Here is a 26114-nt window from a genome sequence, read left to right on the forward strand (position 1 = left end):
ATTTACGTCTTTTTATTTTCTGTAACAGAATTCTACACCATTAATTATATATAATATATAAATCTCAATCAAACCTGTTTATTTGTCGTTGTTAGTGATTAGTGAAAGAGCTAGCATTAGTGAAATGCAATCATGTAATTAAACATTAACTTGGAAAACTATTTTTTTTTTTATGTGTAGCTACTATCGGGTCAGAATATAGATTCTCCTGTAAATAGCCGGCAGTATGCTATGTGTATTATTAAAAATACAATCAAGTAATTTTTATTAATATTTTATTTAATACTTATTTATAATGAAGTCCAATATCTTGCCCCAAGAAAGACAAAGTAAAGACAGAAACTCATTCTATTATGTTTATAAAATGTTTTTCACTGTTCCTATCAAACTCATACACAATGTTAAACATAATATTGGTGTAAATATATCGTATCGCAAAACATCACAAAGATATCGTCTGAAGCTTGAATATTACAGTTTTTGTTACGATCAAATTATCATCAATGTCAGTTAGTTGTACCAAATATTGTTTTCTTAAAAATACCATAGAGCAACATAAGGTGGCTACGATCGCGTATGACACAAAGCGCTTCTTTTAAAGCTAACTTCCTATGGGCTCCTCCACAAATTTATATTACATTTACATTAGCAGCCTGTAAATTTCCCACTGCTGGGCTAAAGGCCTTCTCTCCCTTTGAGGAGAAGGTTTGGAGCATATTCCACCACGCTGCTCCAATGCGGGTTGGTGGAATTCACATGTGGCAGAATTTCGTTGAAATTAGACACATGCTGATTTCCTCACGATGTTTTCCTTCATCGCCGAGTACGAGATGAATTATACACACAAATTAAGCACATGAAAATTCAGTGGTGCCTGCCTTTGCCTGGTGGGTTTGAACCCGAAATCTTCAGTTAAGATGCATGCGTTCTAACCACTGGGCTGTCTCGGCTCGGGAAATTATACAATTCAACTGCTTTCACCAGCTTATTGGTAGATCCGAGCATCAAGGTCGTTGTAGACGGTTCATGCTCAAATAAACTTGCATAAAATTCGTCAATTCTGGAGTTTGACAAGGCTGCATACTATCCTATTCTAAAAAATCGACGAAAACCCGGAAAAGACATAGCTCTGCGCGTTAACCGCTAAAAAAAACACCATTTGTCCTATCTCCGACATTCCCGTTGCTGTAACAGCTAGTATCGAAATACTTGGCGTTGATATTTCGAATCTCGTTCAGTTCCGCGGTCAATTGTAAGGTAAAGCTAAATTGGCATCAAAAAAAGCTTGGTGTGCTCCGCAAGGCGGTAAAGGTAACTTCAACGTCGCCCCATCGCCTAAATCTGTACAATGCAAAAATTTGGCCGCACATTGAATACTGATCTCACCTCTTGGCTGGTTTTCCCGATACTAGCTACTTCCATTTGATCGCATTCAATGTAGAGCCGCTTAAATGGCTTATTGGCGATCAAATCCTTTCCTTGCTGCTTGATTCTTTAGCTTTGCGTAGAGATGTTGTATCATAATCTGCATATTCTACAGAATTTTTTTACGGGAAATTTTCCGAGAAATTGTTTGGAGTAATCCCGGTTGCTGAATTTCACCTTCAGACATCACGTCAAAATTCCAAGTTTCATCCGCACCTAGAGTCCGAAATTCCACAACAGAGCGATTTCTAAAGCATTTTCTCGCACAACTACTTTGTGAAACCAGCTTTCGACGGTGGTTATTTCGAAACGATACGACTTGGGAATCCTCAAGCAAAGAGCGTACAAATTGGTGTTGCAGATGTCCATGGGTGGTGGTAGTCACTTTCCCTCAGATGAGCCTTCTGCTCGTTTGCCTCCTATATCATAAAAAATAAGGTAAAAAACAATACTTTTAAATAAACACATTTTTTTAATGATTACTTTATTAGTCTACATTTCGTAGTTTACGAAAAACGATAAACTTACTACATTGTAACTGTGCACCTGCTAAAATAAAACATGTAAAAAGTTAAAAACAGGGTAAAGTTTATCATGAGTAACTTTAGTTGTATTGTGAATGTACTAGTACGTCGGAAATAGTAATGCAATTAAATAATATAATTTTTGTTTTTCTTGACTTTTGGTGTTTAAAGAATTCTAATTATCTCATTTAATTTTACGAAATACAGTTTTGTGCGAGATACCTAATTGAATACTAATTGCCACATCATCATTCGTTTGAATGTTATCTTTTGTCTAAAAGTGAAGGGAAACCCTCTGACGGGAAAAGGGCGTTTTAATCGTTTTCCCCATTAATTATAAATGAAAAATAATGACTACTCGGACGAAACGGATGGTTATATTCAGGTCGGAGATTCTGAAGGGACATACATATATGGGGTTACGAAATATATATGTATCTATTTCATTATAAATTGGTTTAGGTGTGATTCGGTTTTTTTAGTTACTTCCATTTTTGGTTGGATTAATGAACCAAAAACGTTATTTAATACATTTTTGTTATATTTACGTACGGAAACCGCCTTACCAAAAGGATTGGATTCTGAAGATACTTGGTGTTCCTGTGTTCCAGGTTGTCTTTGTGCAAGCCCGTCTGGGTAGGTAGCACCCATTCATCAGATATGATAACGCCAAATAGCAATTCTCAGTATTGTGCTCCGGTTTGAGGAGTGAGTGAGCCAGTGTAACTATAGGTACGAGGAACATCACATCTTAGTTCCCAAGGTTGTTGGTACATTGGCGATGTAAGGAATGGTTAATATTTCAAAATTCATAGAAATTATGTTTTTTTAGAATCTCCACTAAGGCAGTGTTACTTGTGCCACTCCTCTAAATCAGGTTCTGACAACAACATTAATGTTTAGCGTTGATTTATCATATAACTAATAAATATAAACTTTGTTAAGGTCATATACACAATTTTATAATCTTTCTCTATTATTTATCTAATATAAATATTAGATATTTTTATGACACTAGTTGCAGTTAAGTCTAATAGTTCCCGATACAGGCGAAGCAAAGTACAATATTAATCCAAATCCTGCCTTTGTTTTTTGGATCTACTAAACTAAGTAGAAGGCAGTGTCTTTAATGGAAAAGTTCGTCGCTAAAATAACAAAAGTCTCAACTAATGGCATACTTACTTGAATAAGGAATACGTACCTAAGTTTATAATGTAATTTTTTTTTTTAAAAAAAAAGCTACTCTTGTAACCGTAATTTTATAAGGTATTGTGAGTTTAAGATTTGTGACATTTTTATTTTTAAATTATTTTGCTTTTTATTCCGATCTTTTAAACGTACCTTCTTAACTTCTAACTTAGCAGAAGAATATTTTTTTATTACGACATTATTTTCTTCTAAAACGAAAATAAGTAGTATTAATTTTAGGCTTTGCTGGTACATGGAACCAGACGATTAGAAGAACAAGTTAGTCTACGAGCAAAGTGGCCATTTCGAAAGGTATTTTTAGAAAGTTAAATTTTTTTATATCAGTTAAGCAACTTAAAAAGGAAAAGAACTCTATGCAGTTAGGTTATAGTGTGACACGTAGATGGTACAAAACGACGCTTTGTTCTAGATTAGTCGGGTTCTAACTTTTATGTTTGAAGAGTCAGTTACTGTAACTTGGGGTTACTTGGTACATATTTGGTAGTAGTTATTGCCAAATTTCTATCAAGTAACCCACATAGGAGCGTCGTCGTAGTGCTACAAATATATGTTTTGCTCAATAATTTAATCTCCTCAAGAGCTAATCTTTTTGCCCTTGGCCTTTGCCCAGCATTGGAGTATTCACTGGTTGGTACTTTATACCAGTTAGTAAAAATAGAAAAATACAAGAAACAGTTTTCGATAACCTATCAATACCTAGTTTCAGTAACTAATGATACCAAAATCTATTCTGTTGCCCTTAATGTATTTTCAACAATCTATCGACGGTTATCATTTCCTGTAGGAACTAACTCTGTCCTCGGGAGGACAGATAGCTTACTAGAGATAGGAATAGTCACACAAATCGTGCTTACCAGCACCTTTCAATGAAACTTTCATGTTACTGTCGGATAGATGAAGCTCTCTCTAGTACTTATTTGAGAAATTATGGTTTAATTATCTTACCTTCTTCAGATACTATTAACAGTAGTATTCTATGCATTGGGTACTGTTTTAGCATACATTTTTATAAACAGAATAAACTGCTGAAAAGCAGAGTTGAAACTGTCAAAACGTTTCGTTTCTTTTTACACTTAGTTAAAAGATATGGTAAAACAATCGAAACACTCACCGTTTATGTTTCTTTTTCATACCTCGTTTGTATCTAAAATATTTTATTAATGTATGACATAATAAGCAAATTAAAAATAAATAAAATTAATTTTAATAAGTTTTGAGTGTAATTATAGTAAAACTAAATGTTCGAAGAAGCTTAGATAGATGAGAGGGAAAAGTAATCTATCGTTGCTTAAAGATAGATAACACTTATCCTTGATTGTGAAACGAAAATTAAATATACATAAGTTTTACTGATAATCGGGGATAGCGATCTATCCGTAATCTTAGATAGGTATGAAAAAGGCTGTAATACTATACGGAGCTAAATTGGCCCCTTCTTTTGTAATGTATCGTTGATAAGCTTACGATTTACGCTAAGTTTCCTTTGACCTATAATGAAGTCGTATTAACGGTGTTCTTCCAGTCCGGCAACCTTTGTTCTACCTTACGATCGATATTCAATCCGAGCTCGTTGTATTACCGATTGCGGAAATCGCACGATTAGAATATGTACTCAATTTTAGTTCTCTTATATTTACTCAACCACATATGTGAAATGGGCGTTAAATTACCAATAAATTGAGTGTGAATTTGTGTAGGTATTTGCATGAAAGTATTATTTACACATGATATAACACTAGACTATTTACTAGAATTTTCTTTGATAAAAATCTTATGTTCCAAATACCTCACTAGTTAGGATATATTTAAAAAAAATTTTGATTGCCTCTTTGTTTATGGAGAAGATACACATAGAGTACTAAGTATGAACTAAGCTTCACAAAATCTCGTGACAAAATCTAGTGAGTCAGCAGGAGCCAAGAAGTCATAAAAAAACCCGAAGAGACAACAAATGCATGATCAATTTGATTTAAACATTTTCCACTAGCTCTTTAAACTTATAGATTTGAATTAATGTGTCGTTGTCCATTAGCACATTTATTTATTGTCCGATATAGAAAGATAAATATATAAAAGAAGTATAGATATAGAATTATAAGAACGGGGATAGTTATCGTTGATATCCATACATGACTTGTATTTTGTATGTAATTTCTTTCAAGAAAAATAGTACTGAATAAACAAATGAGTTTCTTGCTGCTTCTTCACGGTAAATAAAAATGTATTACATTCCGGAGCAGTAGTATCTGTGTATTTAATTTAGTTCTCTAAAAAGACGATTCCAAGGTAAAGTAAATTGTAAGTGAAAACATAAATAATAGGTTAACTTTTTATGGAAACTATTATTGGGATTATGGTTAAACATAATATATTTATATGTAGTACCGATATAATTGAGGATAAATGATTTATTCGTAAGCTAAATATAACATACTAAATATATTATTTTCTACTAATTTAAAATGCTCTGATTTCACTGTATGTACTTATCACACTTTTTAATTAGAATTCTGATTATATTAACAATGACAATTATCTATGCCCGATTAAAGTAGACGAGGATGTAAGAGCTTAAAGCTTTGGATTTGTTTAAAGGGATTTGAGTTCCTAACGGAAATCTAAACGCACTAGTTATAATAACTGGCCAATAACCCGCAGTTTGCCAATATTTAATTTGGCAATTTACTTTTTAAATAGATTTAATTGGTTGAAAACGCATTGAGAGGGTGTTAGGTTTAGTTTTTACTTCTTGCAATGCCATTGTCTATGGGTGAAACCCGCTGCCATTACGAGGGCCAATGCTCGTAAATTAATAAATAAAAACCAAATTAACTTAAATTAATAAAATATTAAACTATAATATGTTTCAATTCTAAGTGATTATGATATAAAAGTTAACGTGATTGTAGTATATTATTTTTAAATATTTGTAGTAAAAAATATTTCTTTGTATGTCTAAATAATTTCGATTTTTGTTGAAACTTTTATTATTATAACTCTTTGAAATATTTACGTTTAAATTGTGACGATTTCATAGTTTTACCAAACCTATTTTAATAATCAAATATTAAGAAGATAATTACATATTTTATTTATTATAATTAGGATTACGTTAAAAAACCTTTTGAATAAAAAGTCATCAAAACCTGAAAATAATATGATAATATAATTTGCACACACAACATTAGAAGCGTTAAGTGGAACATATGTAAAATGTTAGAAGTAAACACATTATATTACGATAACATTTGTTCCATATAGATTGTGTGGGTGTTAATAACAATTTAGGCCTACGGCGGTAATACTGCGAAGACTATATCATTCAGTATTATTCAACCTGTTCATTCGATACAATTAGACTTTTTTATTTATTGTATATGTACTTAATAAATACGAAATTTATACTACAACATATTTAATAAAATATAAAAAAAAAGGTTATTTTGAAAATACTGTCATGTTGGTTAGTATTGTTTACTATATAAATAATTTATAGTAAAATTAAATTATGTACGTAATCAGAAATACCAATTCAGATATGAGGTTTAAAAGCGTAGCTTGTTAGATTTATCGCCAATTGTGGACGTGATGCGATTCAGCTATCTGTCATTCGAAATTACACGTGACATAGGGCAAAATAAGTATTTATAGTATTTTATTTGTTCCATTTACTTCGTAGTAAGACCTATTTTATTGTATACCTAAATTATTACATTACATTTACATAATGAAATATTTAAACGAATAATAACTAACGTGGCGCATAAATATCAAACAAGGATACAACTACTTTGGCTGATTGACGAAAGCTAAAAAAAGCATTTTCCATTCATTCCGAAAAATTATAAGCATTCAGAATATTTCAATACGAAAAAAGGAACTTTTTGAATAATTTTAAATAATATGATGTTTATTATTTCATATAAAATATAACTAATAACTGAGAATATTTGGAAATGAGGTGGACTCATTTGCATTATATTGTTTTTCTGTCCAAGGAGTTCTGGTAGGCTTTTCCGCCACGATAAATTAATTATACAATTAAAAGGGTTCTTGCCACCATCTACGCTCCTGCTCATATTGAGGCCGTGGAAGTAGTCGTGATGATGACAAGAAACCTGATAATATAAACCTTTCTGGTGACTGGAGGTCTGGTTCATTTTTTTCTCAGCTGATCGGAATTGCGATTCAACGGGGAAATGTTGTTACTATTCTTGCATCATTCCACGCAGTCATGCTTTGTACAGTAACTTTTTTTGGTATATATATAGTTAAAGTCTTGATGTTAATAATTCTTATATAGATAATTTATATAGTTTTAGGTACATAAAATAATAATAATCACTATTTACATTTATGGAATGTAACGGATGTATAAAAATACATAAACATACAAATATTTAAATAAACAAGTAAATTAAGATGTTTATAAACATGTTAATCGTGTCTATAAACAATCGATATTTGTCTTATGTTTTAAATAAAGATTATTTAAAATCGACATCGTAATTTAGTGACCTAGCGAGAAAGCTCGGTCGTTGCATCCAAGGAAAATTGCATTTCACGCCTCGCTTGGCGAAACCCGTGCCGCGTGTAGCGAACAAGCTCACTCGTTAAAACTGTTCGATCTAAACTAGATAAATGTAGTTAGGTAGACTATACATATGAACAACCATGTTCTGTTCTATTGATGGTCATTAAAAGTTTAAGAATATTTTAATTTAATAGTTGTGTTAAGTTTTATAACAATAGTTAAGTCGGGAATAAAATATTTTTTATTTTATTTTGACAGCTAAAACTGTAATGATAATATAATAAAAACATCTTTTTTTACTTGAGCATCTTCGAAATTTAAATTGCACAATGATACCCTCCCTATATACTGTGCAACAAATACAAAATAAAAATAACAATTTTTAAATGTTAGTTTACTATGTGAGCCTGTCACGTTAAATATCAAAAATAATTTCACTCGGTTTCAGATATTAATTCGATTACGCGTTTTTGCCTCCCGATGATTTTGCTATAATTTAATATAATTGCTAAGCACGAGACATTGATGAGCATGAGCATTTTAAACGGAAATATTATATTCAGTTAAGATCTATTAATTATTTCCGTTGAATTATTTTGGAATTTATGATTGTATCGTTAAATCTGTATACTTAGTAAATAACCCAAATTACACATGGCTGACTGTACTTTTATGATATTGAGTAATAAAAACTGAATTAACGTATTGAAATACCTTCTTAAATTCGAACTCTTTAAAAAAAAACTGATTTTAGTAGACTGTAGTCATCAAATGGCTTATGCATATGGATATTGGTTTAACAAAATATTCATGAAAACAAAGATATTTTTATTCGCAACATCAAATTGTCTTTATTTAACATTATAATTAATTTTGTACTACAAAGAGAAAGATCAATTACAATCGTCTATGTACAAAAAATATGTTTAGTGCGCACACACTAAATGTACTTGTATTGATTTTACGATTATATAATAAAATCTCAAGAATTATATGTAAATAAATTAGAATTTAGGCACTGCACGTGTTACTTTCCGTCATATCACATTCATGGGCTCTAATAAGAGTAATTCATTTATTCTAGTAAGCGTCTCCGTACTTTTATTAGAATTATTATCATTAAACATCTCATTCTTTACAAGAAAAACACATGCAATTTATTGATAACCATTCAAGCTAAAGTTACGATATAAATACAAAACAAGAATCGTACATCAATATTATTGAAAATTTTTAACTAATTTTTGAAAAGACTGACGTTTATATTTTAAAATAAACTCTTAATAGATGTTTTAATATTTTTCGACTCTTAAAATAGGGATCAACTTTGGCACATTATTTCAATGTATTTTTTAGAAAAATACGTCCGATTTGATTCGGTAAATGGTCATCATACAATTAATGAGTCAAATTTATATGTTATTTATTGTTGAAAACAAAATAAAAAAATAAATGCACCGGTCATTTTGCGAAATACAGTATGTCGAAAAAAATTGGACGTATATTCCCAGTATCTTTACTTGTTCTAATTCACGCAAAAAACGAGTATAAATTTTATAGAGTACTATTATGAATGTTTTATAATGAATGAACAAATTTCCAATGTGCTATAATATAATACTCTGTTACAATTTTGGAAAATAGTATTTTATTATTTACAATAAAACGTATCTTATTATTGCTTATATATTATTTTAAAATTAAATAAATTGCACAAAAAGTAAGTTGAATTTATACTTCACAGCTAAATTTAAAATATTCATATAACATTGTTTAAAACGCTATTACTACTAACCGTACATATAAGGAGATGAGAAATAAACGGAAATATTTTACATGAAAGACGAATGAATAGACACATTCAATTAGATAGAGATCATATTATTATTATTCTAACGAATAGGTAAATACATCATACGTTTATCTTGAATTAAAAATGTTTGTTTGGCACAAGTTATTAAACGTATAAATATATTTCCGAATAATCCAATTTATAAATAAGCCAGGACTTGTCTTGTATTATTTATAAATACATATATGATAGGATGTTAATATTTTCTACTTGTAATATGTAGATAAATAAATTGTTTGATAAATAAATTGTTGGGATAATAAACAACGTTATTTCTGAAATAAATTACTTTATACTATATTAATATTTAGAGTCCAGTTAAAACAACAATAACAAAAATAACAAGACTTTGGTAATACTTTTGAAAATACTTATCTAAAAAAATAGATTTTATTTCTCATTAATGGAGCCTTTGTATCTGTGTAATATGAAACACACCAGATCTTCAACATGATAAATGTCATTTATCTTTTAAAGATATGCAATCGTATTAGATATATCTTATTTTCTACCCAGTGACTAGAGAAAGAATGACTTACTAATACTCAACTAATAATAAAGTCATTACATATGTAATTTGATATGTACAAAATGCGAACTAAGATGCGAAGTTTACAACAATTAAATAATACTTCGTTGATAGGGTAAGAAGTTTTCTGTCGATTTTATTATAAGAATGCGAGCAGCAAACATGTACCCTACAGGATTTAATTGTTACGTTACTAACACAGAGAGTCCACTCGTGACTATTGACTAATGAGCAGATTGGAATTATGATCACTTACTGTTAAAATTATTTTTAAGACTGTACGTGCTCGGATGCGAAGATTTCGCTGGTAGCAATCGTTCGGTCACTTCACAAAGATCACTTGTAGAGTACCTGTTCCGTTTTAAACTCGGACATTTGTCCTTATCTATCAATCTTTTCACTTCTGGTTGTAAATCTAGTTCCTGTATACTTCCGCTCGGACTCCGTATTGATTCGGCCTTATCACTGGCCGCACTGGACGGAGTTTGACTTCCATTTTCGGATTCGATTATCTGTTCTAGGCCGCTCGGGCGGCGGTTCCGTGGATCGTAGTACTCTACCGTTGGTGCCATAACGGGTGTCAAGTTCCCCATTGGATCCAAGCCCAGGAGCATCATCACTGTCGCTGGATGTTCCATAATATACTGAGTTACGCTGTGTAAGAATGGCTCCGTCTGAGTGCCACGATTTATTTTCGGTCGTTCAGGACTAAGCGGCCGCTCTTGCTGCAGAGAATGCATAACATTCAAACATCATGTATGAACACTAAAATAAATATAATCTAATAAGTAGTAATGCAAAATAACTTTGTATGTATTGGAAATTCTCAATGAACGGTCTAAGCATTTAAAATATTTTTATGAAATTACCTGTTCCCAACAAAAAACATCGGGAGGATGACTGCAACTTCGAGCCAATTGATTCGGCGGAGCGTTCCACTGTAAGTTAGGATTTGAATGAGCCGCGTGCCATACCGGGCCTGTCATTTCCTGTAAAGCTTGAATTGCATTTCTAACCTGAAAAATAAAATATAAAATCAATCATTGGAATTTATAAAAGATGATGATTATAAAACCATTCTGTTTTTTATATTTAACTGAATTTTTAAAAGTTAAATAATTGTTTATTATTTTATTTCTTAGTCCGAAGATTTAGGTAACCTGTTATATATAGAGAACAAATATATTACAAATATACGCGAAACTACCTTTAAAATAAAAAAAAAACATCAATTTTCATCAATTAGATTGTGTAATAAATACTACTTGCCTCCATACTAAGTGCAGCAACATCATGATGTAAGCTGGATACTTGTGTGTCGAGCCTATCAACCGACGAGCGAGTGTTATGCCGTTCTAAATTTAAACCTTCCAAAGAATCCGCCCGTGTAATCTTTGGCGTTGCTACAGACCGCTGTCTTTCAATTCTCTCTCGTAATTCTCTGTGTGAGAGGCGTTGTTGTCCGTCTGATCTAAAATAACAAATATTCCGTTTCATTCATATGAAATCAAGTCAATGATGAATGAAGACAACAAGTATCTCATTTCTTACCTGAATTTGTTATGACGCGGACTATTAGAACTCAATATTGGTTTTTTTGGTGAAAGTGCATGTTCTTCAGCAGCATTTTCATCGTCTTCAGAAATAGAGGGAAGTGTCAATGAAGGATGTCCGTTTGCGTCTGACTCCTGTTCTGCCTCATAGCCTTCACGTAAATTATATGTAAGGTCGTGCTGTATATCATGAATGAACTCTTGTTGATATTCTGGGTAAAGTCGTAACACTTCTGCCAGTCCTCCCATATTTATGCATTTTAAATCACAGTAAGTTAAGGCCTGGTAAAATTAACAAAATATGGTTAGCATGCAAATACATATTTAGATTTTTTAATATTACCTACTTATTAAGTTGAAGCTAACCTTTACGTCACTGCTTGATTTGACGACAACGTCGGGATTAGTGGGCTGAGCGGGGCCTGTTCCATTATAAGCCTGTAGGTGGGTATTCATATCACAACCCACTAAATCACCCTTGCCTGTGAACCATTTAAGAATTTAATCATTATAAAAATCTGTGTGAATATCGTTTGTGATCTTAAAAAATAAAAATAAAATTACCAAGTATAGCGACAACCATATCATTTTGCATGACCTCCATAGAACCGTTGCAAATATAATAAATATAAGTAAGAGCATCTCCTTTGTGAACGAGATATTCCCCCGGGGCGCAAAAATTGTTACGAATGTGCAGTGAGAGCAGCTTGAGGCAGCCCTGCGAAGCTGACTCGAATATCGGAAGCGATAATATCTCCCGGTGCAAATGTAACGAAACGTCTCCTCTCAGCTCCTCCGGGAATTCTTTGAGAGTCTGCAATTATATACGGATAAGAAACGCTTTCATTAGTGGAGCGATTGCTCGATGTTTTTCAGGAAATGAAGTTTGTTTGTTGATGTGTAAATAAGATAATATCATTCTTATTTAAACAGTATTTTATTATTTGTTGTTTATATTAAATTATTTATAATACCAATCATTTTCTTTTAGTAAATCATGTATCAATGTTATATATTATTTGTCCTGTGGACAAATTTTGTTATGTTTTTTAAATGTTGATATTTTTAACTGTTTTGACTTAATTTCTGCAAAACATGTTATGCTTCAGATAAAATATTTCAGTTACTATGTATGAAAAAGATAAAGTTCGTTAACTCTCTCGCTTCAGGTCTCATTAAAAACTTTCTTTAACTTTTTTTTATTTTAAACTATGGTTTTTAAAATGGCTTGATAAATGAAGATTGCAAATATTTTGATAGATTTTTTTTAACAATATATTTGATAATATATTGTATCCAGTAATCACGTTCAGTATACATAATAATTTTAGTTTTACATTAACGTAACTACAGATCCCTTATTACTGAGTTCGAACAAACTGACTATAATTATTATAAGATAAAATAAAGAATGAAATTTTAATTAATCTGTAGATTATATGTTTATTTAATATTCATAGGTACAATAAAAGACCGAATATAAATTCAATGTATTCAAGACACGTATATTTATTGCATTATATATTGTCAAATTGGCTGTTATATAATTATTCTGAGTTACATCATTTCTAAACATGAATGTTATAATTTGATTAAAGCTCAGTGATCAGTTTCAAATGTTTCAACGTAGCTCAATTACATACATACCTCGTGTATATCAATGCCATGGTTGAGCGACCACATTGTCTGGAAGTAGTCTTGCATACGTTGTTTGAGTTCCTTCGGTACTTGGGTAATTGTGAGGAAATCTTTAAGATCACGCCACTTGCTCTGATACATCGATCTCCGCGAATACATCCTTTGTATGATAGCGGTTACGTTACCGAAAACCACGGCGTGCATGAGAGCTGTTGAGCATAGGGTTAAGCTTAATTTACTTAAAGCGTTAATAAACTTTTAACTGAAAGTTAACAGAAACTTATAAGTTTGTTAAAATCTTAAGTAAATTATAATATATTGGAGATGAAATTAAAACGGTCGTCTATTTTAACATACGAGTAAAAAAATCGTTGTTTTGATTAATCATTATATATATTTTCTAATTAAGGTTGGCCAACTTTATGGATACACATTATTTGCAATTAATTAAATACCTGTAGATAATACAATGCACAGAAATAAAGTTCGGTTAATTACGTAATACACTGTTGAATACCTATTCGATAACTTTTTAGTGCTTATTCAGAAACAACATAATATGGCATAGATAAAATAATTTATATTTTTACTATACAATTAAACCGTAACTATTTATTATATTATAAATTGCATGAACAAATTTTACGGCTGCTTTTTGCAGAATTACTTTTTAAATATTTTTAACGATTTCTTAAGTAACCGAAGCAATTGCTTAATAAATCAGTGCAGGGCGAGATGTTTTGCTGAATGGACTCTTTCCTCTGCAACTACAGGGATGTAAGATTTCCCCGGGGCATATTTATCGGTAACGCCCAATCAAGCAAGATCGATGACTTATCTCTTAATATTATGTACTTGACATATAAGAAACTGTAATAATTCGTTCTTCTTAATAATAGTAGTTTATATATAAATTTCGAATGAACCGATACAGTTCGTAATAGGTTTTTTTTTTAATATACCAAAAGCTTAAAGAAAAATAATAAATAATTTTATTTATAACCTCCGACGAGCATCGTTAGTATGCTGAAGACTTTCTCAGGCAAAGTGTTAGCGGAGACGTTCCCAAAGCCCACGCTTGTGAGTGAGGAGCATGTAAAGTAGAGTGCGGTGACGTAGCTCTCGCTGTGGGAAATGTTCAGGATCGGCACCTTCAGGCGCTCTGCTAGGTTGTTGAGCCACCCTAAAGTTATTTAATACTATAAATATTCCCGTTCACTATTATTTTCTATCATTTTGTGTATTCACAAGTAACAGGATTATTTAATGATAGGTAAAGTTTTTATTTATTGAAGTTTAATTATTCAATTAATCATTATTTTTTTATTTTTAACTCAATCTGACAAAATATTTAACATAAAAACTTCATTATTATGTATATATTAATAACTATTGACGGTCTCGGCAATTTTATATATATTTTAAATCTCGGCAGACGTTGATTGTAGATGTAATTTTGTTTACGCATATCTTTGCATTATTCTTCTATGGTCTTCAATAGTAGTTTGAAACATTTAAATGCTTTAGTTTTTGTAAAAAGAAAAACAATAAAAAAAATGTTCTGCATCAGTTTCATTTTCCTTAATCGTACTCATAGAAATAGATGTTCAAAACTCGTAGCGTTAAGAATCGCTTTGTCGTATAAATGTAGTTACGAGATGAAAGAAAAAGGGGATTGATAAATAACACAGAGGGTGGTCGAATGCGATTATACATACCACATCCTAACATATATAAAACTACAGAGTGTTTATATAATGACTTACCCAAATCCCAACTTTCATTCTTATGATGTTCCATTTCTTTTTCCGCAATAATGAACCATATACAAGCCAACCAATGCGCGACTAGAGTGAATGATAACATTGAAAGAGTCAGAATAAGAGCGGAGTATTGAGAATATCGGTCCATCTTTTGGAGCAGTCGAGCAAGGCGTAATAACCGAGTTAGTTTAACGAGGTGAACATTTCCATGTGTTGACTCCTATATGGGAAAATCATATTTTTGTATAAAGTATAAAAATCACAATATAAGTTAACTGACAAATCAAAAAAATATTCGTTGAATAGTTGTACTTTCTACAAAGTCTTTTAACTGACAACTGATTAAAACAATTACAATTTAACTAACTATGCATTTAATTTAATTAGATAGTAGCAAGTAGCGAATAAGCTCAACTTACCGCCCCGCTGTACACATCCGAAGCGTAAAGTAGGTCAAACGGAAGTGCGGCCAGGAGATCCACGACAAACCAGGATCGGATGTAATTCAGAGCTATTGCTTTTGAATCTGATACTACTTCTCCTTTTTTGCTAACGAATGTCGTTCGGAAGTTAAGTACAATATCTGTAAAATAACAAAAAGTGTACCAGTATTTCATTTTATTAATTGGCGCTACTACAAAGCGGTAAGGTTACATACCTATAATGAAAAGTGCTTCTACCACAACGTCACTGGTCACACTGATTCTTGGATGGCCTTCATCAACAAAACTTGCATTATAAGGGACAACAACAGCAACGTAAAATGTCGCTATAAGTATGAGCCAGTCCCAGAAGGTTTTAAAAACTCCGTAATGTGATATAATAAATCTTGATTTTTTTATGGCTGACGTTTTGTATTCGGGCAACGGAGGGTCAGATGAATGTAGGAGGTTCTAAAATGACAAATGTGTTACAAACATATGAAATAAAGCTAAAATAATGCAATTGCTCTTAGAACGAAAGTAATCCAATGTAACTGCAATAATGATGTCCTAGTTACCTATTCTATAATATGATTACCTTACTAACATTGTTGAGTTTAAGTTTACTCTTCGTCTTATCTGGTTTATAATGTCCTGAAAGCTGGTAAAGTACCGCCCTGGAGCGCCGCCTGCCCATGTTCGCGGGCGAGGGCGCTTCGGGGTCAAGATTGCCATTCGGGTCTGGAAGTAGGCAACTAGATTCAGCTCGGAACCGGGCGCCCAAAAGTGCCGCTGCGGGTACAAATGGGGATAACGCTAGAGTGACGACACCAGCCGAAGGCTGCACTGCGGCTCCTGTATGCACAAACCACCCTGTTACTATCTAAACGGCGCCGACTGAGGGCTCTTTCATACGCGATGCTTGTTTGTTTTAGTGTAGTAGGTACTTGTTGTCGAAGGAATTCGCCTAATAATTATAAGAGGTTGGAGTTTGGACAAAACACAATAAGCGATTGTAATTAATTTTAGCAATGGCGATTTTAAGAAGCATATCGTATGATAGCACCCATGTCTTCTGTGTTTCTACATACTAATCCACTTATAAAAATGTTTGGTACAAGATTTTCTTCGCTTCACGAGCATTGAAAGTAAAAGAGGTCTCAAAGAAATAATTTAATGACCGTGCGGGGATATAGGTACGAGTATGTAATTAATATTTATGAAAATAAATTTGTATGTGAGCAAGTTCAATGAAAAAATATATTAAGACTCGAAGAAAATCTGGTACCTTCATATTTGAAAACAGACTTTAGAAGAAGGGACAACAAATACAATATATACGTAGATGTATTGATGTTGAATAATAATGTTGAATATGTCAGATTTTAACTATTTGTTGTCACTTTAATAACTTTGCTTTTAAGCGCATACTAAGCGAAACGAAAATTAAAGCGGAATGCTTTAATTTGCTCAATTATTGATATTAAATGACGTTGGAATAACGTATACCTTTGTAAACTATAACTTTACCCTAATATATAGTAATTCAAATATACATACAGTCAAGTTAATTTAATAATAAAAAACATACAACAATAAATGATCGATTAACCTGCAGACAAATGGAAATAAACATTTAATGTCTAAATGCATGCATCAAAAATTTCTACCGAAAAAAAAAAGTTTTATATGACATGAGTTTTGTATATATTAATAAAAGGAACAAGTTATATGATTTGTATTTAAATAATATACTTATGAAATTGTTTTGTGTCAGTACTCATGCGGATTTCGTCGAATGGATAATGATAAAACTGAATTTAAAAGATGTATATTTTTTTAAATTTAAAACTTCCAATAAAATAGGGCAAGCATTTCTAAAGACGAATATGGAACAAATAATAGTGAAAATGAAAACGAAGCAAGATTGAAAAATGGTATCATTAAATTTATATATTGTACATGTTTAATGGTGATAATTATTTGGCAGGTACCTACTACATATTATTATGTAAGTATTAAATATTCGCAAGAGTACACCATTTAACTTTATAAAAGACAGGGTGGTTTTTTCGACTGAAATCTCTTAAGCTAATCAGTAGCAATATTATAAAAAGAATCGATAAGATATATTCTGTTTATGTGTTTGTAGGCAATTGTTTATTTGTTTTTAGTGTAAAATATCTAGAAAAGATAGAAACGACTGATACACAAACAATATTAAGATTAAAGTTTTTTTATACAAAATTAAAACAATTAACTATTTGTTCTACGTAAGTTCAGCGTTCATATTTTCGATCAACATGAAATTAAACTATAACATTCTAATAAAAATGTTAACAAACGTTACCGTGCCACGATGCGCGTAACTCGCTACGACGAACTGGGATCTATTGGAGCTATTGTGATCTTATGAAACCTAAAGCACTAGAGCATCGAGCCCAGTACACGTTATTACAATAATAAAACTGTGAAAAATCCTTAGTGAAAGGAACGACCTCTAAAGAGGGCTACAAAAGGTCTTAATTTGACGCAATTTACATTTTTCTTACAAAAAATTCAGTATAGCTTTTTTGGAGTGCTTACCGCTGTCGAACTCCTCATTAGTGTTCATGGCGGCCATCTTGGTGTTGGTGATATTCTTGAATGAGGCAAGGAATAAAACGACTTCTCGTTTTTCATTTTTAATTGGAACGATATCGAGTAAGCACCAAAACGGTGTACCTGTAAATTTCAATAAAGTTAATTATGCGTGTAAACATTGAGAAAAAAGTATATGTAGGAAATATTGACGTAGGTATGGTTCCGTTTTTACAAATGAATAAAAACATCAGCTCATGTGGGATTTTGATCGGAAATTATTCATCTAAGTTTAAGTGTTTAGATTTTATATATATTCGTGTGCATTTGTACATTACACTTATGGTTTAACATATATATTTGTCGTGTTTAACATAAATATGAACAGTTGAAAAGATTGTTTTGACCATAAAATGTAAATGAATAATTAAATTATGATCATATTACGTATTCAATAGAAATATGTACTATGTTTTATATAAATTTATGTTACTCGTACTTTTTCTACTTATATTTTGCTGTTATAATTATATATATAAATCAATTATTAATTGACATAAAATGGCGAATTGTGAAACCAATCGAAAGATTATAAAAGTTTCATTTTGTCAAAAATAATCGTAAACAGCTTATTGATTTAGGTTTACGATTGTGATTTGAACAATTCACGAAACCTTTATATCAAGGCTCTTCTGGGCGCTCATTATATATAAAATAGTTAAATAAATCTTTTTTTGTACATTTGATACTAAATAATTAATATATATTCAAATGACAACGTACATTGATGAATAATTTTACTTTTTTATGTAAGGACATCTTTTCGATTCTTCTATATATTGGTATTTCAATAACAATTACAGTGACTGTTACATAAAAAACTAAAAATGACATATGTATAAAAAATAAGTCAAATTTGTCGATATTGGCGGAATTATTTTGGGATGTCACTGCAGTACCAAAAACCATAAAAGTGTAAAAAAAGCATATAAAATTATATAGCTGGTTACGACATTTTAACAACAAGAGTCTATCAATATTCGTTGATATGAAAGTTTTCTGTTGGAACGAATCACGGGCGGAAAATTAAATAAAAGTTTTCTTTCGTTTTCATGCATAGGTATCCTGAATATACATATATGTATATTATACAGTTAAACATTTTTTTGAGACATTTAAAATTCTCCTATATTTTAAAATAATAAAGTGTTTTAATTGGACGTGTCTCGTCTTTCGTCGCTTTAACTTCCAAGTTAATTAGGTCCCTACAATTATTTATTTCTAAGAAATTGAAGGTTTTTTTAATTAGACATTTGTTTTAAAGTATATATAATATAAATGTATTATTTTTTTCATACGTATTAAAGGATTGACAAACGAATTTCTTACACTAATATAAGCAATGTTACACCCTCGCATTAATTTGCATGATATCCTTAATTTACAACTCTTCGTTCGGAATAATTGATTTATTATGTTATATGTAAATTTGGGTCCGTGAGGTCTGAGGATGAATTTTCCTCAATAGTGAGGATATATACAGTACCCTACCTTAGTACCTTATAAACTACATGAACATAAATCATTTAGGTGAAATGTAATTAATCCGTAACGATTTCCCTATAAATTATTTTAACAGATATATTTTTGCTATCTTTTTTCTATATGGAAGCTACTTCAGTTGTTAGTAGAAGAGCGGTAAATCCTAGCGGAGTTTTGCGCTATAATTAGGAACCTTACAACCAGATACCAGCTGTTGCTTAGTGAAAAAAATAATATATTTTTGATGTACTCGATCATTTGCCAGAGTATATTTTTTTAATTTTTAAAGATGAAGAAGGAATGTTAATATTATCTCGATATTATATGAGGTTATTACCGTTTTTTTTATAAAATATGAGTTCGAGTTTAAGTTCATGCTTCGAATCAAGAGCAATGTCGATCTCATGGCGGTGTTCTTCGCGCGTGTCGGGTCCGTGGAGAAACTTGCAGGCGCAGCCCTTCTGCATGATGTGTGCCCTCGCCCACCCTGTCAGCTCACAAAACCCATCGGAGCAGTACACGATGGGGTAAGATGGAACTTGCGCGTTGCCGAGCACGAAATTGCTATCTAAAAGAACAAACGTTTAAATTTAGCATTTTTATAAATAAATCGTAATATGATGTTTTTATAATGAAATTGATAACACGGCGTGCCGTTCCATTTGATGAATCATATTTGTCTGGTTATCAGATCTTAACCGTGGCGGCTATTATCATCCGAGACTAGTCAACAGCGCAAGAAATATAAATTGCCTTATGTGCGCAAGGCACAGGGAGGTTTGATCTACCAACTTTCCACCTCGGGTTGGGTAGAAAATGTTTGATAGTGATACCCAGTAGCTTTAATTTGCCCAACCCAGGGATTAAGCCTGATTAAGCCTGGGCATAATTGATAGTCTAACAAGCTATACGCTAGACCTAAAATCCAAGTATCATACGTATTATATTTTCTATTTATGGACAAATTTTAGTATTCTATTGAGTAAGAGTAAATCGAAAAATCCTAATCCTAATGAGTAAAGAGTAAAATCCTTAACTATTCTGTGTACACATTATGAGCCTTTATTATTTATTAATTCACCAAGTAAACTTTACAGTTCTGCTAGCACTATAGAGCGTGAATAATAAAAAATGGTATATTACAATCCGCCGTTTAATACATTGTTTGTATTTCTTTTGTCATCGGATTATAAGAGTACAATTCAATTTCATAACTGATATTTACACAGAAATACATATGCCAAACTCTTTCCATAAAAGTTTTTTGGGTCTTTTTATTGAAATTTTATTGACTTAAGTGAGCAAACAAAATTTATTTTCTCTCTGTTAAAAATGACATTCTTAGAAATATTATAATTTATTTATAAACTATTTATTAATAATAACTATAACACTCAATACAGAGTTATAGATATAAAAATGTTGACAAAACACTAATTTGAGTTATCATTTACGGTATAAAGAAAATGCAATAATTTTTAATAACGTGTTCATTAATAATTTGTATTAAATTTCAACCGTAAGCGAAAATAAAGATTATTTGTTTATGAAAATTAAAAGAAACACTTTATCAAAGACGCTAATTACAACGGTACTTATAAGAGAATTTTACACGAAACATCAAATAGCTGTTAGTTATATCGGTTAGCAGATTTCATAGCATTGAATTATTTGATGATTTCGCCGTCTCACACTAAATGTGGACTTCGGAGAAAATATCTTCACACGCTGTTTTAGGCCGAATATAACGTTAAACTACCAGTAAATTGAATTTATTACCCACTAGAGCTTTGTTCGTGTAGATGCTAATGTTTGAGTTACAGTTAAGGTCCCGGAGCAAGTTTAAATTACACTTACAGCGATTCTCAACTCTGCTTTCTTGAATAAGCTATTTCAATAATATTATCTCGAAATGTTTACAATTGTATAATAAAGAGTTAAATATAGACGTTGATTAGTCTAAAAAAATTACCGACGCGACAAGTGACAACTTTTTAGAAAATCTTTATTCGTATTTTTATTTTCAATTAGATTGATACCGTAGCAAATAGACCACCTGATCGTATGTCACCGCCGCTCATAGAAATTACACCAAGGGATATAGACCATCCCAATATCGTTAATGTGCCTTTGGAACTAAGATATTCCATTATTTGTGCTTGTTGTTGCACTGGCTCACTCACCCTTGAAACCGTAGATAACAATACTAAGTACTATTGTTGTATGATCAGTTATGTTATGAATATCAACCCAGACGATCTTACTGAAAACCCTGGTAGGGTTAACCCAATCATGTTAGTTTTGTTCATCATTTAAATATGACATATATATACCAACAGTTAATATGTTAATCATAACATTATATTTAATATTTCCGATAACGTAGGCATCGTTGGTCTACATCATATCAATTTCATTTGTTTAAAGGTTTCGTTGAATATTACTTATTTTACCTATACACAATATATTAAGTCGAAAGTAGTATAGTATACTCTGTCTGTCCATTACTTACTTCATCAACTATACTATTAAATGGATCGAAAGAAAATGAGGTAGCCTGGGTTTTTGGCAAATAAAAATAACACAGACGTAGTCGCGGGTCGCAGTATGGGACGTAGTAATGACTTTTAAGAACACACAGTTGAGATATTTCTTCTTTTATGTAATGTAATACTAATAAATATTTGATTGACAAGGTATAGAAATAATTTATGAAAAAGTGGTTAAAACTGCTTCCATCGATATCAAATAGAATGACTTGATTTTACATAAGATCTCAGAACTCTTTTCGGTGGCAGGGCTGCGTTGCGAGACTTGCATTTTTTATATTTTGTTTGTTTGTTTGTTAAATTTACAATGAAACGTCAGAAACGTAAATACTTCAGGTTAATCATGAGACTAAGTAAATATAAATTATATATCTTTACGTTAGTGGAATAGCTTACGACTCTGTTTGATTTCGTTAATTAAACTGTGATTGAATTGATTATATATGTTAATTTTAAAGACGTGACACATAATTTCGGTTTACGTAATAAACCAGATTTGCTATTTATTTATTTTATATTCTATATTATTTTAGAAATGTTCTCAAGTTTTATGCAGTGTATATAAAATATAAATATTTTTCACTAATAGCATTTCATCCATACTAATATAATACATGCAAAAGCAATTCCATACGTGATTGTTTTAATGTCAAGTGTCAAAAAATAATATAAAAAATACGTACTGTTTGCGTTTCATGACAAAGTTTTAATAAAATTTTCTATTTAGTTGTAAACTTTGGTTGAAAAATGAGATGCCAACGGATTTGTTAGATGTATTGGTAGATTATTAGCTACCGTAACGAAAATGAAACGTAAAATATTTGGATTTCAAGATTCTATTCAAGATCCTCCTACGGCAAACAGTCAGTACAAATACAGTAACAGACTTCAATCTCTTTGTTGTAGTAGTAGTAGTATTAATAGTGATATTATTTTTTTAGTGAAAGCACTGGATAGTATGTTTTAAGATAATTGCTTATTCAAAATGCGCCAAACTAAAGTGATGTTTTTTGTTTAATTGCTTTAAAATGTTGTGTAAATTTAGTTGTTTATGTTGAAGGTCCTGGAAACTGCTGAATGCGGGTAGCGCAAGACCAATCACCGTTGAAATAATTAGGAGAGTCCTTTGTCTAGTAATAGACTATTTATGGCTGAAATTATGACGATAATAATGAAAAAAAAAAATAACGTCAATATGTCATTTCACAGGAGATACATCAAATAAAATCTATAAAATTTTGATAATAAAATAATCTTTCGCTTTATTTCAGTTAGAGTTTTTATAATTTAACTGAAAATCGCTTCGATAGATAATAATCTACTAAAAAATAATGCATTATATTGCAAGCAGTATGTTACGGTTTACAATAGCTCGAGATAGATTATAATCGATCGGTACCTAAACTTTTACGGTTGTATATACACAGACAGCTCAACGTCTAATGGTATTTGTTTATATATATATCAAACAAACAATATATTTACCTACATCGTTAGGTCCGGTTGTTTTCATAAACTCCATAGTGGTAAATTAATAATTCCTGAGGGAATCGCGAAAACAGGAGCATAGAGAATTATTATAGACCAATGCCCAATTATTCTGTCCATTAACGATTCGGGGTCAACGATAAAAAATGTTCTCAGTTCTAAAATAACATTACTCCAAGATCATTATTTTACTATTATTATTAATGTTTATAAAAAGAAACTCAATTAATATTCATCTCTTATTTCAAGATATGTCTTGTTTGATCTTGAAGTAGTAGTGAAAAAAACCTTCATTAAAGTATAACACCTCGCCTTGTTGCTTCCACTGCTAATTTGAGGGCTGGTTCATTTTTGGCTAAGAGCATTGGAATTGCGATTCAACTGCGAAATGCTGCTAGCATTCTTGCCACCATTCCAGGCTGTTATAATGTGCACAAATACTATTTTTATTTGTATATAATTAAGGCCTTAATGTTAATAATTCTTATTAAAAAGTATATTAAATCAATCATGATTTACCATATCATTTAAGTGCTTAACGTAAATAAAAATTATGTAAATAAAATTAAAAGTAATTTTATATTTTAAATATACCACATAACAAGGCTACTCAAATTACAATACAAAATACCACTAATGGAAAATAAATTTAAAACTATGTAATCACCCGGCATTTCCATCTCGGTTGGGTGAACCACCTTCGTTTATCAAAAGAGCTTTGAGCTCAAATACTAAAAGGGTCACCCAACCAACACAAGTTAGTTTAATCAACGTGAATAATGCATATCTGTATCCATTTTATGTTAAGGACAGACAACGTTACTTTATATTAAATAAACACAAATTAATTACATTTACATTTAATTTGATACTTATATTTTTGTAATATTGTGGTGGTGGTTGTTGTGGAATTGAATTACAATCCGACGAAACATAATTAATTTGTATTAAAACGTTCATTAAGTCGCTGTTTTACAGATTATATATTTTTTATAGATATAATGGTTTTTTTTTTAATTTATAATAGTGAATAATGAATGTCTAAATATGTCTATGCCTGAAGTTAATATTAATCTTACAATGAAATAATGACCGTTTAATGATGATTGTCCTCTAGGCAGCAAACGGAAGTACATACAAATATTTTTTTTATTTTTATAAAAGCGATTCAATCGTTTTTGCAAATTAGTCAATCAAAATATTTTCATTGAGGTAGGTCATAAAAACACTTTTGAATCGTCATGTTACAATGTTGAATTAAATGTAAAGCTACCGATTTTGAAAGTCGGTTCTACCGAGAAGAAGTGACAAGAAACTCAGTAGTTACTCTTTTCCTCCATTCCAGTAAGAGAGTATGTCAATAAAGTACAAATAAATTTATATATATCCTGTCTAGATATCAACGAATACTAAGTCCACGCTTTTTCATCATTATTATAATCTTGTATAATATGCCTTATTTATATATTTTTTTTGACACGAGCTTTGTATTTTTTTAATAGGTCAAATTAAAAATAACTGAGGGATCTTATTATAGAAACGAATACCGTGCCCCAAAAAGGACGTATTAACTTTGCGATGTCTGAAACTAAGTGTTAAACAAGGTTGGTGGCGTATTGACGATGTAAGGAATGGTTACTATTTCTTAGAGCGCCAATGACTATGATTTATATGACTATGGCCATTTGCCCAGTAATTATAGAAAAAACTGCGAAACAATTTAGCTTGAACGCATGAGCAACAGCTAAAGAAGACAAGGGGACTTCTACTGAAGCTTTGACTTCAAGGTTAACAAAATCACGAGCATTTTTTATTCAGAATGTAAGCCATTTTTAATATTAGAACTTATTGACATATTTGTTTTTTTAAAACCAATGTATTTTTACATCGTCAGATATTAGTTTCTCACCTTTTAAAATGAATTATTTATCTATAGGCAAAACTATCTCACACAAACAGAAATTGCGAATCGTTAATAAATATTAAGAATAAAAATGTCCCAACACTGACACCCTGTGAACCGTCCGTGTTACAGTAGATTTGACTACACATCCCATATATAAGCTTACTGAATTTAGCCAATAAGATATTTTTAAGTGTTACAAATAACTATTTAAATTCCCATATAAAATAAAGAAACTTTTTTCTCTAGCTCTAATATGTTTAATACGACTTGTTACTATCATAAAAAATACAACGTATTCAATTCTTTTTTTGTCCTAAGCTTTGGCAAGAATTTTGAACTAAAAACAATACTTTATTATGAAGTTAGAGTATGTACAAATACAAATATGGAAACAACATATAACAAAACCAAATAATAAAAACTATTCCTGCGTTGGTATTATTAACAATAGTTTGTACGTGAAATTGCAGCAACTACCAGATAGTAAGCGAAAACCAATTAGAGAACGGAACGTGACGGGTTGTTTGAAACAACTGAATCATTTATCAACAAACATATGAATGCAAAGTTACACAATTGAAACTTAATTATCAAGTATGA

General features: G+C 31.0%; 1 protein-coding gene across 1 annotated transcript in view; it reads right to left on the reverse strand.

Moving 5' to 3' along the window:
• Window positions 1–9830: 9830 nt before the first annotated feature.
• Window positions 9831–26114, reverse strand: part of LOC113400007 (potassium voltage-gated channel subfamily H member 8) — a 64229-nt gene continuing 47945 nt past the window's right edge. Inside the window, exons 3-16 of the mRNA XM_026639350.2 lie at window positions 19909–20139; window positions 18036–18173; window positions 16057–16304; window positions 15686–15920; window positions 15447–15610; window positions 15031–15247; window positions 14268–14447; window positions 13274–13473; window positions 12191–12440; window positions 11993–12108; window positions 11625–11908; window positions 11343–11544; window positions 10943–11089; window positions 9831–10798 (exon numbers count right to left, since the gene is read on the reverse strand). Coding sequence (XP_026495135.1) covers window positions 10322–10798; window positions 10943–11089; window positions 11343–11544; window positions 11625–11908; window positions 11993–12108; window positions 12191–12440; window positions 13274–13473; window positions 14268–14447; window positions 15031–15247; window positions 15447–15610; window positions 15686–15920; window positions 16057–16304; window positions 18036–18173; window positions 19909–20139 — 3089 coding nt within the window. The 3' untranslated portion in view covers window positions 9831–10321. The remainder of the gene's footprint in view (window positions 10799–10942; window positions 11090–11342; window positions 11545–11624; window positions 11909–11992; window positions 12109–12190; window positions 12441–13273; window positions 13474–14267; window positions 14448–15030; window positions 15248–15446; window positions 15611–15685; window positions 15921–16056; window positions 16305–18035; window positions 18174–19908; window positions 20140–26114) is intronic.

This window comes from Vanessa tameamea, chromosome 8 (assembly GCF_037043105.1).
Source record: "Vanessa tameamea isolate UH-Manoa-2023 chromosome 8, ilVanTame1 primary haplotype, whole genome shotgun sequence".
NCBI lineage: Eukaryota > Metazoa > Arthropoda > Insecta > Lepidoptera > Nymphalidae > Vanessa > Vanessa tameamea.